Genomic DNA, 17,454 nt, shown 5'->3' on the forward strand with positions numbered 1-17,454 from the left:
TCAAGGCCGAAGGCAAAGCAGGGGCCCAGAACAGGCGCTAGGGAGTAGCACGGACCCCGGTGGGCGGCTCCGGCGCGGCCTGGTCCAGCAACAGCACCCAAAACAGGCGCGGGAGGGGCGGAGGGGAGGGCTCTGGAGGGTGGAGGGGGGGGGCCACGAGCGCCCCCCTCACCGCACCCTGCCGCTGGGCCCCACAGCGGGAGGAAGGGGCGAGGCGGGCTCGCCCTCGCCGCTGCCCGCAGCCGCCCAAGTCGGCGCCCCGGGGCCGGGGCCGGCACTGACCTGCCGCCGCTCCGAGCTCTCCCTTCTCCGCGCAACGCTTCCGGCGGCTCCACGAGGGCGCGTCACAATCGCGCGCAAGCCTGTGGCGTCACAGAGCGCACGCGCAATACGACAACTCACACGCACTCGTCGAAGAGACCGGTACTAATCCCGCCTAGAGAGGGATGAGCGACAGGTGAAAGGGCCAATCACAGAGCTCCAGGCCGTCCTTGCGGCTCAGGCAGCCAATGGACTGAGGAAACCGAAGGGAGTGTGAGTTATGATTGGTGGTGCCGGGAGAGGGCGGTACACTCAGGGGTTGTTGCTAGGTAGAGTAAGATGGCTGCTTTGGACAGGGTCAAGGTGTTGGTGCTAGGCGACTCCGGTGAGTGTCCCTCCCTCTTCTCCTCCTCCCCCCGAGCAATACGCGCGCGCACAGCGAGGGCGGGGGAGGGGGGGAGAAACGGTTCCCGCCCCCCCCCCAGCTAACTAGCGGGGGGGAGGGGCCCTCCCCCCCCCCCCCCCAACACACGCCCCACCACCACGGTGACGGGCGGCGCGTGCGCGCGCGAGGGGCGGCTGCTGTCTCGCGCTGCCTTCAGCCCATCGCCGCCGCCCGCCCCGACGAGAGACCCGCCCGGCTCCACCCGCCGCGGCCCGCGCGGCCGTGACGAGCAGTGGCGGCGGCCTCGCTGAGCTTCGGCGCTTTGCTCCTCCGCCTCCCTCCCGGCTCTGTGCCGCGGCCGTTGGGCACTGACCGGTGGCCGTTAATGGCCGCCTGGCGCGGCGGCCTCGGACRTGCGTTCGAGGGAGGGGGGGGCCGCAGTGCGCTAGGCAGCCGTTACACAAACGCGGTCGTTCACTGAGTGCGTCTGTCAGTCATTTCGCAGCATTTGACCTGCTTTTATCCCAGGCGCGTCCACTGATCGGGTGTTGTCCTCTACGTGCGTTTGCAGGTGTTGGAAAGTCTTCGCTAGTTCACCTCTTATGCCAAAACCAGGTGTTGGGGAACCCATCTTGGACAGTGGGCTGCTCAGTGGATGTTCGAGTAGGTGATATTCTGACTTTGTACACAAAACTTAAAATGCAAAAGAAGAGAACGAGCTTGTTTCCAGTGTTGCGGGCAGTGCTTTTTTGTTCCAAGCTCAAATCTCGGTTGGGCTGATTGAGATTTCAGTTCTTCTAGGGGATGCAAACTAAGCTTAAGCATTTAATAACAAAAATTTTACTTTTTGGATTTTGATTCCAATCTTTAGTTAATTTTTTCTTTTCATTATTTTGCCCCCCAGAAAGAGATGTCTTTCAGTGTTTCAGTTTGCTGAAAACTTTAATCTGTTAGAGCAAAAGTGTCAGATATGTGCAGAGCACCTTTGTGAGCAAATTGTGACTTTACAAGATTGCTATCTGAAGAAGCCAAGATGCCTGTTGTTCGTAGAGCTTCCTTATGCAGAGACTACTAAAGTGCTGTAAGTTTATGAATGGCCCATGTAAATCAGAGGATGGAGAACTTAAACTAAACTTCCCTGAGAAACAGTCAGCACACAATTAAATTGTCAGCCAAACATATTGCAGAACAGCTTTTGCTGGCTCTTAATAATTTGAGAGTACTGAGCATGGCCATAGAATTGCTTCTGTTGCGGTCTACTCATTGCAGAGCCTAGTATTGGAGGAATGTGACCTTACTCACCTGGTAGTTTTTGGCCTACCTGCAGTCCTGTATAGGATAGTGATAAATGCTTCCTGCCTTCATTGTTGGATGCTACATTCTTCCTAAAATGTTTCACCATAGGTTATGAATGATCCTGTCCTGTTATCTCTGAGTTTTATCTCAAAGAATGCCAAATTATATATCTAAAATTTTGGGAAAGAAACATTGAAATCGTAYTTGACTGTGGAGCAAAACTACACAGCAAGTCCTGGGAGGAAGATTGCTGTTTGATTCATTTACTTGAGATATCGAGAATTTGGAGAGTAAAAAGATATCATCATTCTGAATCTGGTGTAGTCACCTATGCTAATACTCTCAATTATGCAGTATTGTCTTTTAGTTTTAACAAATGCAAGAAATCACAGCCTCATCTTTTCATCTGCTTTAGCAGCCCACTATTTCCAGACGCTCCACGACTCCTTAGGTTTGTTGATGTTTAGGAGGAAAGAATAGTCCCTGCTGATTCACCAAGCTTCATCTCTTGTAGGAGCTGCAGTGGTTACTGCCTGGCTCAGTCCAGTCATTCCTCTTCTACTTGAGAAATTTGGAATGATGTCAATGTTAGAATTTACAAAGTTCTATGCAAATACAATAGTCCTTTCAGCTGAATGTTTAAGTGTTGTGTAGATTAACTCCTGCAAGGTGATGCTGTAATTATGTATGGTATGAATTTTCCATCAGATTCATGACTACAAAGAAGGGACTCCAGAAGAGAAGACCTACTATATTGAGCTGTGGGATGTTGGAGGTTCAGTGGGTAGTGCCACTAGTGTGAAAAGCACACGAGCAGTATTTTATAATTTGCTGAATGGTAAGTTTACATGGAGTGAATCTGTTTTTATTACTTTCTGCTACCAGCTGTCTCTTGGGTTTGGGGCAGGATTCCTTCAGTCTAGTTGAGTGCTATGTTGTTCTCTGTACCGATTCCCAGTACATTTATCCAGGAAGGACTGATACCGTTCTTGAACAAAATTTTATGGACTCAGTTTTGAACTGGAAAACTATTTCAGGCAAGCCTATGCAAATGAGCTTCATCCAGCATTTTACTTCGTGTTGCTATCCTGGTGTTGTGCAACTGGCACAACAGGGAGTCTTCAAAGTTGCAGTGGTGTCCCTTCTGGCTATACTTGTAGACATGAGTGCTGGTTTCACTTTTCTAGGTCTGATATAGAGACTCAATTTATATTTTTTTGTCTGTTCTGTTCCAAAACCCAAACCAGGGAAAAGTTTGCTGCCCATAAAGCTCTTAAATGAACTTTGATGGTTATATCCCACCCTGGCAAGTTTGAACAGGTCTCCCGTAAAATCGCAATAATCTAATAACTATCTTGGCCTCTGTTCACTTAATTTGGCAAGTGATTTTTAATAGCTGAATCTTGCAACTTGCTGTTACTAGAAAGATAGATGTTATGCCTTTGAAGGGATGGTATCCCTTCTTTTGAAATATTGATCTGTAGGTCTAGTAGTTCATCTGTAACACTAAAGTAGCATATAAGAGATTATGAGTATAGTATTTATAATGCAGTATCTCATTAGATACTGTCTGGGTACTATTAGATACTGTCTGTTAGACATGCAAGGATAGTTCACTGAAAATAAGAGAATGCCAGATTAATCACTGCTTCAGAAAATTTAGTCCCAGATGTTCTATTTTGATTCTCATTTCATGTTCATCATCATTTGAGGGCCTTTCAGTAATGTGTTAAGCCATACAAAACATTTGTACTCTAATTATTTAACTATTTTTTTCTTTTTCCCAGAATAATTGTGAGTAGGTGTCTCTTGCTTATGTTGTTTAGCAAGACCCCTCTAAATAAGGTTAAAGTTGAACTGTGCCCTCAAGACAGAGGCCTCAAAGCAAGTTGCTTTGCCAGATATAAAAAGTTGGTTTCTTTTTGACACCAAATCCATGATATTCCAGTTTGTGTTGCTCAGACTCAGAAATATCCTAAACAATACATTAGGAGATGAAGTTTTGAACTTTTGTTTCTGACTGAAAATAGATGAAAATTTGAAAATTGGGTTATTTTATTAGCATTGCACAAAAGATACTAGTCAGTTCACATATGAAAATTGTAGTCTCTGGTAGCCTCTAGTTTCTTTCATGAGATGAATTTCTTCAGTAGAGCTTGTCTCACAAATTGCCTCTCTCTGACCTGATGCAAGAAAAGGAGTGCATTGCTTTGGCCTGATTGCTTGTCCTTTCTGGGCTTGCAGTGATCTGAAAAGTTTGAGATCAAAAGGCAGTTAATGTTTGGTTACAGCAGCATCTGTGCAGACTGTCAGGGAGACTTGGTTGCTGAGGAGGTTAGCTATCTTTCACTCTTGATATGACCACAGATCATCAGCTTTGATATGTCTGCATCTATTTTGTAGATGGCAATAGTCTGGGGCAGTGAATAGGCAGAAACCACAGTAAGATGGTGGTTTGCAGACATTTATATAGCAAGAACATTTCTTTCAATAGTACACGGTCGTGCTTGCTCTTTCTTGATGTTGACACAGTCCTTTCTATTGTTCCAACTACTTGTGAAGCTTTTCAGTGAAGCAGGTAAGGAGACTGACCAACTGAAACTGTAAGTAGGGGAGAGAGGCTGTTATTTAGGCTGAGGATGTGTGGAAGTGGAGAATGTGTCTCAAGTTATGCAGCAGTACCTGTGAATCTGTTGTCATAAGCCAAGTTTTCTTGTATCAGGTTTTTTCTCTCTGTACTGGGCTTGGACACACAGTCAAGTTGCTCTTTTTCTGCTAGTACTGAGATAAATGCTTTYAAAGAGTGATACGGTTGTGACATGTTGGGAAGATGCTCATTTTCTGGTAGAGCTCTCATAGGAGTCTCTGTGCAGAGTAATGTGGAGCAGTGGAGAATGTGTTTGTGGTTTGCTCTTACTGCATACAGTGGGTGGCATCTTTGGGAGCTAAGGTGAAAGTTTATATGAAATAAATTTTCTACACCTGTGGGCTGTGAAATGCATGTTGAGAACAAATCCTGATAATGATAAGGGGTATAATGCTGTCTTATCCTTAAATAAGTGATGGTTTAAAGTCTGGAGGAAGTGAGAGCCTTCCGCAGGTGGCAGAAGGTGTGAATAAATAGAAGATACTTGCTAGCAGGAGTTGATAATCGAGTTAGGAACTCTGGTTATCAGAAGTGGGTGTCTGTTAACAGCACAGCTAGAAAGTTTGGCTGGCAATTTTCCTATCTCAGGATTTACATTTTGAAGGCTCATGGTAATGAAAAATGCTGGAAGCTTAATCTTAAATACATGGAATCTTATTAGTTCCTACCAGCCATTTGGTGGACTGTGAAAGTTCATCAGAGGGTATTTCCCTTTTTGGTATCTCTGCAAGTACATAGCATCAGTTCTTGAAAATGCAGGAAGGTAATGGGGCTCTGTAAATCCTTCAAAACAAAAAAACCCAGCCTTTCTGTTTCTTAGATAGTGTGAAAAGAGAAGAGTTATGTGTTTACCATGTAGGTAGAACAGTGAAAGGCTGTATTATTTCCTGTGCTAATACAGAGTTTCAGTATCGTTAGGATTAGATTATTAGAAGGTTAGAATAGAATCAGGGACTGCCTGCCAGCCTGTTGCAGATTAAAATTTAAGATGGGTGTTTTTTTCCTCCTTTCTTGAGTTTTTCCTCTTAGCTCTTATGCAATTCCTGATAAGGAGCTTTAAAAAACTGTTGCATTATGATATTTTCACCTTAACTCATTCACTGTAGTTCAGCCAGTTATATTTCCCAACGTTGGTTCCTAGACGTCTGGGAATCTGCAGGTGCTGTTTTGATAGGAAAAGGAAAAACTGTGTATCATGAAATAGCATCTTGCTGCTTACTTTTTTACTTCAGGGATAATTTTAGTGCATGATCTAACCAACAAGAAGTCATCCCAGAATCTATATCGCTGGTCTTTGGAAGCACTCAACAGAGATGTTGCTCCAACAGGAGTTCTAGTGACAAATGGGTGAGTGAAAAACATACATGTACCATAAGACTTAATGATTCCAGGCTATTTTGGAAGTATTCATTCATCCCTAAGATGCTTGAAATCCACAGRAAATTAGACAAGGCTTGACTCTAAGAAGGAAAGAAAAAACGGGATATGAAAGAAATTTTTTTTTCCCACATTGCTGAGCAGGTCATTCTGCCTCTAGATTCTGTAATTATTTGGCTATGGTCAAATGTGGTTTAAGCGAAAAACTCTTTTCTGTGTCCTTTATTTGTCTGAGGCCTGTGTGAGAGTGGGTCAGTTTCCTGATATCCAAAGACTTGTGTATCTTTTTCTGAGATATGCAGAGCCATTTTCAGGAAATGTCACGCAACATGCCTGTGTTCTAACAGACTTCCCCTCACAGCACCAGGAGCAAGGAAGCTTGTTTAAATTTGAGCCAGGAGCCTGGCTTAAAAATCTGTTTAAAGATCATGGTCATAATTAGCTTCCCACCATCTTGCCAAGTATTTCCTGCTGTATTTTCATGCTGCTGTTATTCATACAATAAGGAAGTTTTCAGATCATTGATATATCACACACATGGGCAGTAAAAAGGGGTAACTTTCTGAAGGGAAAAAAGCACAGTTGTTTATCTGTCTGTGCTGATATAGCGGTTTTTAAGAAACATGAAAAGGAAGAGGGATTTGCGTTACATGAGATGGAAGTTTCTTCAGTTTTCTCCACCTAAAGACTATTCATAACTGTTTTAACTTTTGAAAGCTTCACTTCTATCAGGGACAGATGCCTAGTCTGTCACAATTGCTGGACTTGGACTAAGTTCTTGGTGTTAATTACTTCCTGTTAATTTTGCTTTAGGTAATAATGAAAGACAAGTTATTATCCTAGTTGAGGGGAATGATTGGCATTTGTATTTTCAATTACCCTTCTATAAGATAAATAATATTTTAGTAAAATATGTATCTTCACTAATATCTGAATCAAGGCTTGTTGGAATTCAGCTTACAGTGGCTATCTCTACTGGAATGTGGAAGAATTAGTAACTTGACACCTCAAAAATATTATTGCAACCATCTTTGATATGATGTGGAAACAGATAGTGTTTCACAGTGGCAATTTATTTCCTTGTCACTCCTTAAAAATATTTGTAGGCGCTCTTGATACTAAGAAATGCCAGTTTGCTGATACGTACTGTCTGCACACTTACAGCCATCAGTCCATCCATGATTGTGTCTGCTTTCTTCAACAGTGATTATGACCGTGAACAGTTTGCTGATAACCAGATTCCACTACTGGTCATAGGAACTAAACTTGATCAGATCCCAGAAACTAAGCGGAATGAAGTTTTGACCAGAACAGCTTTCTTGGCTGAGGATTTCAATGCTGAAGAGATAAATTTGGTTGGTATCTTCGCCACCAATGTTATTTTTCTTTTATGTAGCAGTGATTCTGATTTTCAGTAAGCAAAGACCTTGTTAGAAAAATCGAGCTTCTGCACAATTTCCCAGTAATGCTGGAGTTAAGCAGATTTTGATTGGCAGTCCCCTTTGCTTGATGAAGCAATCATCTTTGTTTCGTTATAGAGGTATGTAGGGGATAGATAAACTGGTCTGAGTTTAGAACTGAGGAGTTAAGTTTTCTCTTTCCTGTTCTTAGTCCTGACACAGACTATGTTTGAATGAAACATCAAAACCCCATGTTATTTATTTTGGTACATGTTTATGTGTGTATGTATGCTTGTGAATGCTTACATGCACACACAAACTTGTATACAGCCTGTAAAAATCATTAGCTGACTGAATAGCTGCTGGTGGCCAAAGGTAAATATGGAGACTTGGATTTTCAGGTTGCTTCACAGCAGGGAAACTGATCTTTGCTGCAGTGCAAGGAGCCTAACCTCCAGGCCAGGCTGGAGATACAGGATAGTGTAAAGGAAAGTTGCGGATCAGATACCTTGCTTAGCATCTGATTAGAGTTGTATCTGTGTCTTTTTCTGATGCTGTACCTCTAAAACCATTTGGTTGCTGTTTGTCTTGAAGAACTTGGATTAGATTTTGTGTTTAAACCTCCTACCTTCAAAATTCTGTGGCAAAGGAAACCTGCCACTTTATCTAAATTTAAAACACTTAACAGTTTGTTATCCCTTCCCAACCAGTTTGGTCCTCTTTATTTACAAATCACTGTTTTTCTCTCAAACGAATTTGAAGCTGTGATCAGAGCAGATACGTTGTATTTGTCTTAGTTGATTGCGTGTGCATATTTCACGGAAAAGTATTCGGTTTCTTCATGTATGGCTTCCTTTTATTGATTTTTTTTTTGTGCTTAGTGTGTTGTTGTCTTTTTTATGTTCTAGGATTGCACCAGTCCTCGTTACCTAGCTGCGGGCTCATCCAATGCTGTCAAGCTAAGCAAGTTTTTTGATAAGGTAAGTCAAGTCATGGAAGTTATGTTTTACTGTTCTATGTATTGAATCCTGTCTGTGCTTTGAGCATGGAAAAAGAGTTACTTACTCCTTTCACTTTCCACTTTTTGAGCTGGTTCTAGGAAGGTATGGGGAGGCCRAAGATTACTCTGCATTTGGAAATCTGATTCTTGGTCCGTATTATAAAGCTGCTGTTAGCACTGTTGTTCCTGGTTAAAGCAAGGCTCAGGAATCAAACAAAATGTGCTGCTCTCCCTTCCACACAAGAGAGCATATCAAGGCCTGCTGTGAAAATGACAGAAGGAATGTTYTGGTTTAAGCCGCTTTGTATCCCCTGGACAGAGTGATCATAGTGAAGCAGATCACATTCCTGTAACCAGTCGTACTTCAGAAAAGAGGAAATCTCTCATGAATTTCCTTTGCAGGAGAGAACAGATTGTRCAGTGATGCACATTCTTAGACTGACGGTGTTGCTACCGCAGGTATCATTCAGCACAGAGTGTGTAGGTTATTCTTGGAGAGCAAGTCAGGCTGCCTGAAGTACTACTTAATGCCCAGGGATGCTTAGAACCAGTGAAATTGTTATGGCACCTGCAGAATTCCCTAAGTATGAGCCTTTGCTGGTGCTCAGAACCACCCTGCCTGCACAGAGAGGTGGAAATAACATTAACTCTGATGCAGTAAGGAGATACTCCAAACATTGCCTGCATTACTAACGGGGGCTAATTACATTAAGTATGTAGAAACTGAGGATAACACTCAGCATTACTAAGAATGTTGGAGGTGTCAACTCCTTTAACATATAATAGCCTAGCACTTAGAGTAATAGGCCTTGAGCAGGAAACTGGGATTCAGATCCCTCTTCCCACCGTTTGACCATGAGTTTCAGTGCTCATATGTGAAGTGTTGGCTGAAGCCCGAGGTTATAAATGTGTTGTGCCTGCTAAGATCATTCTCTGATTGTTTTTCCCAGGTCATAGAGAAGAGATACTTTTTAAGAGACGGCAATCAGGTTTGTTACATTTTCTTCCATCTTTATTTTGTTTCTCCTAGTAGAATGCTATCTGTGGATAGAGTATTGTTTAAAATATGGGCTTTGTGTGACTTAAATGCTTATTCATGCTGGTTGATGACTTTTTAAATCTGTGGGAGCACAGCTACCTTACATGGACAGAAAAATGGCTGATTTTTGTCAGTGAAATTGTGATTGACTGTGAAATAATTAAAAAATGCATATATTGTAGAAGTTGCAAGACTGACACGAAAGGGGAAAATAGTATCTCTCTCTAATCTCTTAGCTTCAGTCTGATCAGTTGCAGATTTAGGCCAGTGATGCTGTCTTGAAGGTCAATCAAAAGGTTGTTTTCACAGCTGGACATAGCATTTTATGTTTTCTGCCGGTAGTTTCTGTAGAACAAATGGAGCCACCGGAAGAATAACAGTATGATACTAGCAGTAATTCATTCCTGAATGGTTGAATTACCTGGTTTCAGTAAAGTTGCTGAAAAACTAGCAAAATGACTCTTGTTTTGGACAGGTCACTTCARTTTTCTTTGCCCCTCATTTTTGCGTCTGCAGTCTACCCTGCAGAGGATAGTGAGGTTCTGCTCATCATAAYTGCAAGGTGCTTGCAAATTACAGTGAATAACATCACTGAAATACAATCAAACTAAATATAGCTGTGCTAAAAGTGCCTTAGGGAGAGTGGAAAAAAAAAGTGAATTGGGGATTACATAATGCTTATTTTTCATTAGGATTTTCTTCTGCCTTTTAAAAACAAATTTGCTTTTTCCCATTTCAACTCTGAAAGATGCCTTTTTCTCCCCCATCCCACCTCCACATTCTAATAGAAGGAGGTCTCACTTTCATGGAGATAATACGTTAATGCAGAAGTCTGCTGGTGTGCTGGCTGCCTTTGATTTATGATGTAAGATTTTTGTTTCACAGAGTGGTTGAGGTTGGAAAGGGCCTGTGGAGATCATCTAGTCCAACCCCCTTGCTCAAGCAGGGTCACCTACAGCATGAGACAGGATCACATCCAGACRGGTTTTTTATATCTCTAGAGAAGGAGACTGCACAAGCTCTCTGGGCAAACATGTTCCAGTGCTCTGTCACCTTCACTGTAAAGAAGTTCTTCCTCATGTTCAGACAGGACTTATTGTGTTTCAGTTTGTGCCCATTGCCTCTTGTCCTGTCACATGGCACCACTGAAAAGAGTTCTACCCCATCCTCTTGACACCCCTCTTTATGGTATTTATAGACATTGATAAGATCCCCCCTCAGTCTTCTCTTCCCCAGGCTAAACAGGCCCAGCTCTCGCAGCTGTTCCTCATAGGGCAGATGCTTCAGCCCTCTGATCATCTTCGTAGCCCTGCACTGGACTCTCTCTAGTAGCTCCATGTCTCTCTTGTACTGGGGAAGCCCAGAACTAGATACAGTAGTTGAGATGTGGCCTCCCCAGGGCTGAGTAGAGGGGCAGGATCACCTCCCTTGACCTGTTGGCAACACTCTTCCTAATGCACCCCAGGATACCATTGACCTTGCTGGCCACAAGAGCACGTTGCTGGCTCATAGTCAACTTGTTGTCCACTAGGGCTCCCAGGTTCTTCTCCACAGAGCTGCTTTCCAGCTGATAGCCCCCAGCCTGTGCTGATGCATAGGGTTATTCCTTCCTTAAGTGCTGGATCCTGCACTTGCCCTTGTTGAAGGGCAGTTAACCAACTCTGCCCAACTACCAACCAAAACTGCCCAACTCTCCAGCCTATCCTGGTCTCTCTGAATGGCAGCACAACCCTCTGGTGTATCAGCCACTCCTCCCATTCTGGTGTTGTCAGCAAACTTGCTGAGGAGGCACTCAGTCCCTTCATGCACGTCATTGATGAAAAAGTTGAGCAGGACTGGCCCCAGTACTGGGCCCCAGGGAACTCCACTAGCTACAGGCCTCCAACTAGACTCTGTGCCCCTGAGCACAACCCTCTGAGCTCTGCTGTTCAGCCAGTTTTCAGTCCACTGCCCTCTATGCTCATTTAGCTGCACTTCCAGAGCTTCTCTAAGAGGATGTTATGGGAGAYGGTGTTGAAAGCCTTGCTGAGGTCAAGATACTCAACATCCACTGCTTTCCCGTCATCTACCCAGCCAGTCATGCCATCGTAGAAGGCTACCAGATTGGTTAAGCAGGATTTCCCCTTGGTGAATCCATGCTGGCTACTCCTGACCACTTTCTTTTCCTCCCTGTGCTTGGAGATGACATCCAGAAGGAGCTGTTCCATCACCTTTCCAGGGATGGAGGTGAGGCTGACCAGCCTGTAGTTTCCTGGATCCTCCTTCTTGCCCTTTCTGAAGACTGGAGTGACATTGGCTTTCTTCCAGTCGTCAGGCACCTCTCCAGTTCTCCGTGACCTTTCAAAGATGATGGAGAGCAGCCTGTCAACATCCACCAGCTCCCTCAGTACTCGTGGGTGGATCCAAACAAGGCCCATGGATTTGTGGATGTCAAGTTTGCCTAAAAGGTCTCCAACCCAGTCCTCTTCGACCAAAGAAAAGTCTTCCTTTCTCCAGACTTTCTCTCTCGTCTGCAGGCCCTGGGATTCCTGAGGGTTGTCCTTAGCAGTGAAGACTGCAGCAAAGGCGGCATTCAGTAGCTGCCTTTTCTGTGTCCTTTGTCACCAGGGCCCCTGCCCCATTCAGCAGTGAGTGCATGTTTTCCCTAGTCTTCCTTTTGCTACTGATGTATTTGAAGAATCCCTTCTTGTTGTCCTTGGCATCCCTGGCCAGACTTAATTCCGAATGGGCCTTAGCCTTCCCCATCACATCCCTGCRTACTCTGACCACCTTCTCATATTCTTCTGAAGTGGCCTGTCCCTTGTTCCACGTTCTATGTACTTTCTTCTTCTGTCTGAGTTTTGCCAGTAGCTCCTTGCTCATCCATGCAGGTTTCCTGTCCCCTTTGCTGGACTTCTTTCTCCTTGGGATGCACCGCTCTTGAGCTTGGAGGAAGAGATGCTTGAATACTAGCCAGCTGTCTTGGACTCCTCTTCGTTCTAGGGCCTTAACCCATTGGATTCATAAGATCTAAGATTTATCTTATTTGATCAGTTTTAGTGAATAACCAGAGATTATATGCTTTATGGCCACGTGCAAAAGATGGCCTGCTGATGACTTCTTTGATCTACTTCACTATCAATAGCTCAAAAGCTTAAAATGGATCTTAAATAGTAGGCAGTCACATTTAAAGAGACAAAATCCAAATGGGAATTAAAAATTTCAGTATAACCTCATAATGATATGATTTGAAACTATCTATTTAATGTAAATTGTATAAATGTGTTTGACTGTTGTGCAACAGGTCTCCTCCATCATTCATGTTTTGTGTCATTTTTATTATAAAATTATTCAGGATGAAGAAAATTATAAGTTCTAAATTGCTTGCAGCTATGGTATCAGTCAGAGCTAAGATGAAGAAATAAGTTTCTTTTAATTAGTGACTTTAATAGTAAAAGTGCTAAAGGAGATAAGTTTTTTTTGCTATAGTATCCTGCTATTTTTGAGTTATAATGATTACATTTTTCTTTTCTGAATTCCCAAAGCAATTTTGATTAGACAAACTGTTGTGCGAAATTGCCCAGCTTTCCCCTAGGGGTGATTGCTTTTTAGAGTTGAACAAAATAACTCTTTGATGAATATGTTGAATATCTGTTTAAGTACAAGTCTTGGACCTGAAAGCATTTACAAAATTTAAATTACAGAATCACAGAACAGTTGAGGTTGGAAGGGACCTTTAGAAATCACCTACTCTAACTGCTCCTGTTCAAGCAGGATAACCTAGAGCAGGTTGCCTAGGACCTGTCCAGATGACTTTTCAGTATTTCCAAAGATGGGAGACTCCACAATGTTTCTGGGCAACCTGATCCAATGCTCAGTCACCCTCACAGTAAAAAAGTTTTTCCTTAGGTTCAGATGGAGCTTCCTGTGTTTCAGTTTATGCCCATTGCTTCTCATCCTATCTTTGGGCACCACTGAAGAGAGTCTGGCCCCATTCTCTTTAATTTTAATTTTATTTTTTTAATTTGATCTTTAATACAGAAACTGTGTTTCTTCAGTGCACTTTAATTTTGGGTAAGCTCTTTAGCTTTTCTGATTTGCCAGGCAAGTGTGTAACCTGAGCAATCTAGTTTGCATTGTAAATTACATTCTCTTTCCATGCTATACATATATGCCCACATTCTCTTGGCTTTGGGCAATTGTTTCATCTGTAATGCTTGTATGACACTTTCCTTCTTAATATACTCTATTTGTTATGAGAACATGGCATTGCTTTTGGGATGTATTTACTGAGTCTTATTTCTGCTTGTTTGTAATTAGTTCTAGAGTTATTTCTAGACTGTAATCTCATCGTTTCATACTGCTTCCAGTAGGACAGTCCTTTAATACAGTATTAGAGATCATTAGATCTCTTTCTTTTATGAGATTCCTGAGTGCACTGCATTGTGCATCTGTTTGAAATACCATCAAGCCAGAGAAGCTTGTGATGGTTTGGAGTAGATTTTCTTTGTAAGCACTGATTGTCAYGAGGTAAGCTGTGTCTGCACATAGGCTGCAAAATCAGAAGTGATAATCCTTTGCATTGTTTGCAGCCTTTTCCCTGCATCCCTTTTCCCTGATGGTTTTCTTAAAGCTTTTCACCAACTGTCCTTTCAACAACGAGTGAAGTGCTGCTCTCTCAGGGTACGAGGGATTAAGTCTCAACAGCTGATTATTACAGCATAGTAACACTGTTTTATAGTTTTAAAAGTAAGTGGAGGAAAGATTCTTATATGCAGTTGCAACTGGGAGAAACAGGGACTTTGGGCAGTATTTGACCAAGAAATTAAGACTTTCATTGCAACCCTTTCAAGAAGCTTTAGGGAGCTCTGGAGCACAAATGATCCAGGCTCCAATTTTATATCTTGTTTAATAGATGGTGCTCCTCTAGGAGTAGGCTGAAGCATTTCAGTCCTGATTCAGGAGCCTGCATGGAAGAGGAAGGCGTTATTTCAGTTGGCTTGGCAACAGGCATATTAACGAGGGCTAGAGGGAGCTCATACCAATTCTGACGTGACATCTTTTCCATCTCTAGATTCCTGGCTTCACAGAAAGGAAGAGGTTTGGAGGAGGAGCAGTGAAGAGCCTTCATTATGACTGAACAGTGAGAATAAGTTGAAGATGGATTTCCTGAGTTTCTAACAACATTCCCATTGGATGTTTAAAGACGATAATGCTTGTGTCAGGCAGAATAAAATGAAACCATGCTTTGGCCAGGTAAACTGCTGAAGCTACTTTTGCTGGAAAAGACTTGAGGAAGAATTTCCAAAATCTAATTAGAGATCTAAACTCATTCTTAGGCTTGCAGGCCTTCTGGATATATGGGAACTTTAGAGGGATGTGTGCAATAAATTCAGTGCCTCCCACACTGCTGTGGGAAATGTTGTCATGCATAGCATGTATATTTGATGTCTTTTTCTCCATTTTGGAAGATTTATGAACAATCTTTGCAATGAATTACATTAATCTTACCTCCAGCTGAAAGATGATACTGAGTGGGCTTCTCATATACAGTAAAGTGAAGGAAAAACAAGCAAAATGTAAGGATGGATAAGGAATGATCTGGAAAATACAGAATGCCATTATTAAATAAATGGTGTTATCTCACCTGGAACACACTGTTCAGCTCTACTCAGAAGTGATAAAAGAGAAATAGGCAGGAGATTAAAAAAAATTTGAAGCACAAAAAATCATGGGTGGAAAACAAATGGCATTCATTCTGCTGCTTTAATTAAAATTGTTTACTTTGGAGAGGACAGAAAAAGTCAGGTACTCCCRTTTATCTTTTCATAATTGAAATTCCCTGTTATTATATCAAGTTAAAAGGCAATGCATTGAAAGTTGATGGAAAAAGTATATTTTTATAGAATACTTATGTGGAACTCAATGTGAAATGATCTTACTAAAACTGAGAGCTTAGTGGGTTCAGAAAACATGAAATACAAGAACAGCCGTTGTTGAATTAGGATGGATAGAAATTTAAAAGGGATATAAAGCCCCGTAAAGAGTAGGAACCAAGTAAGGATGCTCAGAAAGAAGTAACTGTGATAGGGCAGTTTCCCTCACACATCTAGTGCTAAAGATGTAGCAGACTTGACAAAGAGGCCTGCTGCTCTGATTTGCTGTGCCAGCTGTTAGTTTTCTAAATATCTCAGGCTCTATATAATTTCTTACCTCTCCAGAACTATAAGGAGTGGTAAAAGCTGGGTTCATGGCAGTTTCTTCTTTCCTCTTCCTTCCCTTTCCTTCCTCGTAGTTACCTCTAATGGTTAAAGCCTCTGGCAGGCAGAGGTTGACTAAGAGCTAGAGTTAGATATAAATACAGTTTAATAATAAATGGGAGTAGAGGAAAGTAAATGCTGGTGTGAAATTGACATTGAGCTGAGTTCTGCAGTCTCCAGATTACATCTGCCTGCAGCTTTTCTCTAGCAGCTGCCTGGAATTAAATGGGAAACTGCCTATTGCCACTAATCAGACACAAAAATGAAAGCTAGGTGCACTAGTCAGACTTATTAAAAATAAAAACATGAATACTTTGCTTTTCCTTTCTACAGGCCATTTCCCAAAGGTTCTCACAGCATTTGCAAACATTAGTGCAGTACATTTTTAGATGGCTGTATGAAATAGGATATTTGTTTACACTTACTTTATGATGTGGGAAAATAAGGTTTCAAACTGTTCATACCAGATAACCTGTGCTTGAGTTATGCAGCTGATGACAGTACCAATGTCTCTCTCCGCTCCTTTGACAATGAAATCTGAARTTATTTTCCCAAGGTCAGATGCTATTTTAGGGTAATCAGATCTGGGCTCCCTCCTGTTACCAAGGAGCTGCAGAGAGAGAGAGAGAGAAACTATTTTCTCTTTCATGCTATGGCTTCTTTAAGAGACTTGAAAGTGTTGCAGAGTAAGGGAAGCCAAGAGCACCTGTTTAGACTAAGATACTGCTCTACATAATGGTAACACAAATTGTTGATTTGGAGGAAGCAACTTCCAAAGCAGCTCCCTTCARTTAATCAAAAAAGAAACATTGTGTAGTATGGTGGAAGGTGGCCTAAGCCTTAGACAGGACTTAACTTGTATTTGTGCATTTCGCTCGAGAGGCTTTACAAAGAAGAAACTGATTCGTAATATGAGAAATCTTTGAAGGTGAATTCATGCTCCAAGAATAAGAGAGAATGTATATGTCCAGGGCATCCATGGAACGGAAACTGATGGTAGTTAGGATTTTAGGACAAATTAAAATGAGATACTGTTATGATAGGAGGGAAAGAAGATAAAGGAAACAACAACTAAGGAGGAGTACATGAGCAAGCAGCAGGCCAGTGTTAGCAGGTTGAGAGGGGAGTTTATTCAAGGCTCTAGCTCCTGCTCTGGGCTCAGCTACGTCTATCTGCATGCCTTTGTCCACCTGTGAGCCATGAAAACTCATTGGGAATTTCTATCACCTACTGAATTGACTTCCTGCATGGCCTGGCAAGCAACTTCACTGGTCAGTCTCACTATTTCCATTGGCAAAGTGAAGGATGCTTCCCTGGAGGCATAGTCCTGATGTATCTGTCTATCAAATTACAGAATCTGTATTTTTATTGTTTTAGTCTTGATCATTTAACTTGAAGAAAATGAGGACCGAAGGTATTCCAAGCTGTTTGTGTTGTCACAGTATTTAGTCTGATAAGACCTCTGACTCTGTCCTGCCATAAACTCTTTCAATTTCAATACAGTTGGTTTTAATGCACTGAAATATAGCTGTCKTCTGGTTATATTTCTAACAGTTAAAGGCCAAATTTATGTGCTGTTCTCTATCAATAGTGCTGAAGAATGACTGCAGACCCATCTGACCATGATTACAGTGTTTTAGCATTTGCAGTCCCAGATCAAATTGCCATGTAAAATACACATTTTTCTCCTGTTCATTTTTACCTGCTTTGCTTCTTGTAACGTTCAAGCAGGGACAAGTTAAAGTTAATAACACATTTTGAGTTATGTTTAACTAAAATCCTGAAATTTCTTGATTTTTTATATGCTTTG

The 17,454-nt window shown here is 42.1% G+C and overlaps 2 protein-coding genes across 3 annotated transcripts in view; one reads left to right on the forward strand and one right to left on the reverse strand.

The window, feature by feature from the left end:
• GTF2E1 (general transcription factor IIE subunit 1) overlaps positions 1-350 on the reverse strand; it is a 55,500-nt gene extending 55,150 nt beyond the window's left edge. For both annotated transcript variants that reach the window (XM_085324674.1, XM_085324675.1), the window contains exon 1: positions 283-350. The gene's annotated coding sequence lies outside the window, so the exon portion shown is untranslated. The remainder of the gene's footprint in view (positions 1-282) is intronic.
• Positions 351-578: 228 nt separating this feature from the next.
• On the forward strand, positions 579-17,167 carry RABL3 (RAB, member of RAS oncogene family like 3). Its single transcript, XM_085324595.1, has 8 exons — positions 579-646; positions 1,218-1,309; positions 2,651-2,780; positions 5,822-5,936; positions 7,171-7,321; positions 8,275-8,346; positions 9,317-9,355; positions 14,459-17,167. Exons 1-8 carry the CDS (start codon positions 601-603, stop codon positions 14,522-14,524), a joined length of 711 nt encoding a protein of 236 aa, XP_085180721.1. The 5' UTR covers positions 579-600; the 3' UTR covers positions 14,525-17,167.
• The last annotated feature ends 287 nt before the right edge of the window (positions 17,168-17,454 follow it).

Source organism: Rhea americana, unplaced genomic scaffold (genome assembly GCF_003343005.1).
Source record: "Rhea americana isolate MKP2758 unplaced genomic scaffold, rheAme1 scaffold_92, whole genome shotgun sequence".
In the NCBI taxonomy this organism is placed as follows: Eukaryota; Metazoa; Chordata; class Aves; order Rheiformes; family Rheidae; genus Rhea; species Rhea americana.

Bases quoted from the DNA above. Each gene is read 5' to 3' on its own strand.
- RABL3 (XM_085324595.1), top strand. From the start codon at position 601: ATGGCTGCTTTGGACAGGGTCAAGGTGTTGGTGCTAGGCGACTCCG. The intron at 5,937-7,170 runs GTGAGTGAAAAA...TTTCTTCAACAG, and splicing joins GGAGTTCTAGTGACAAATGG to TGATTATGACCGTGAACAGT. The intron at 9,356-14,458 runs GTTTGTTACATT...TTCCATCTCTAG, and splicing joins TTTTAAGAGACGGCAATCAG to ATTCCTGGCTTCACAGAAAG.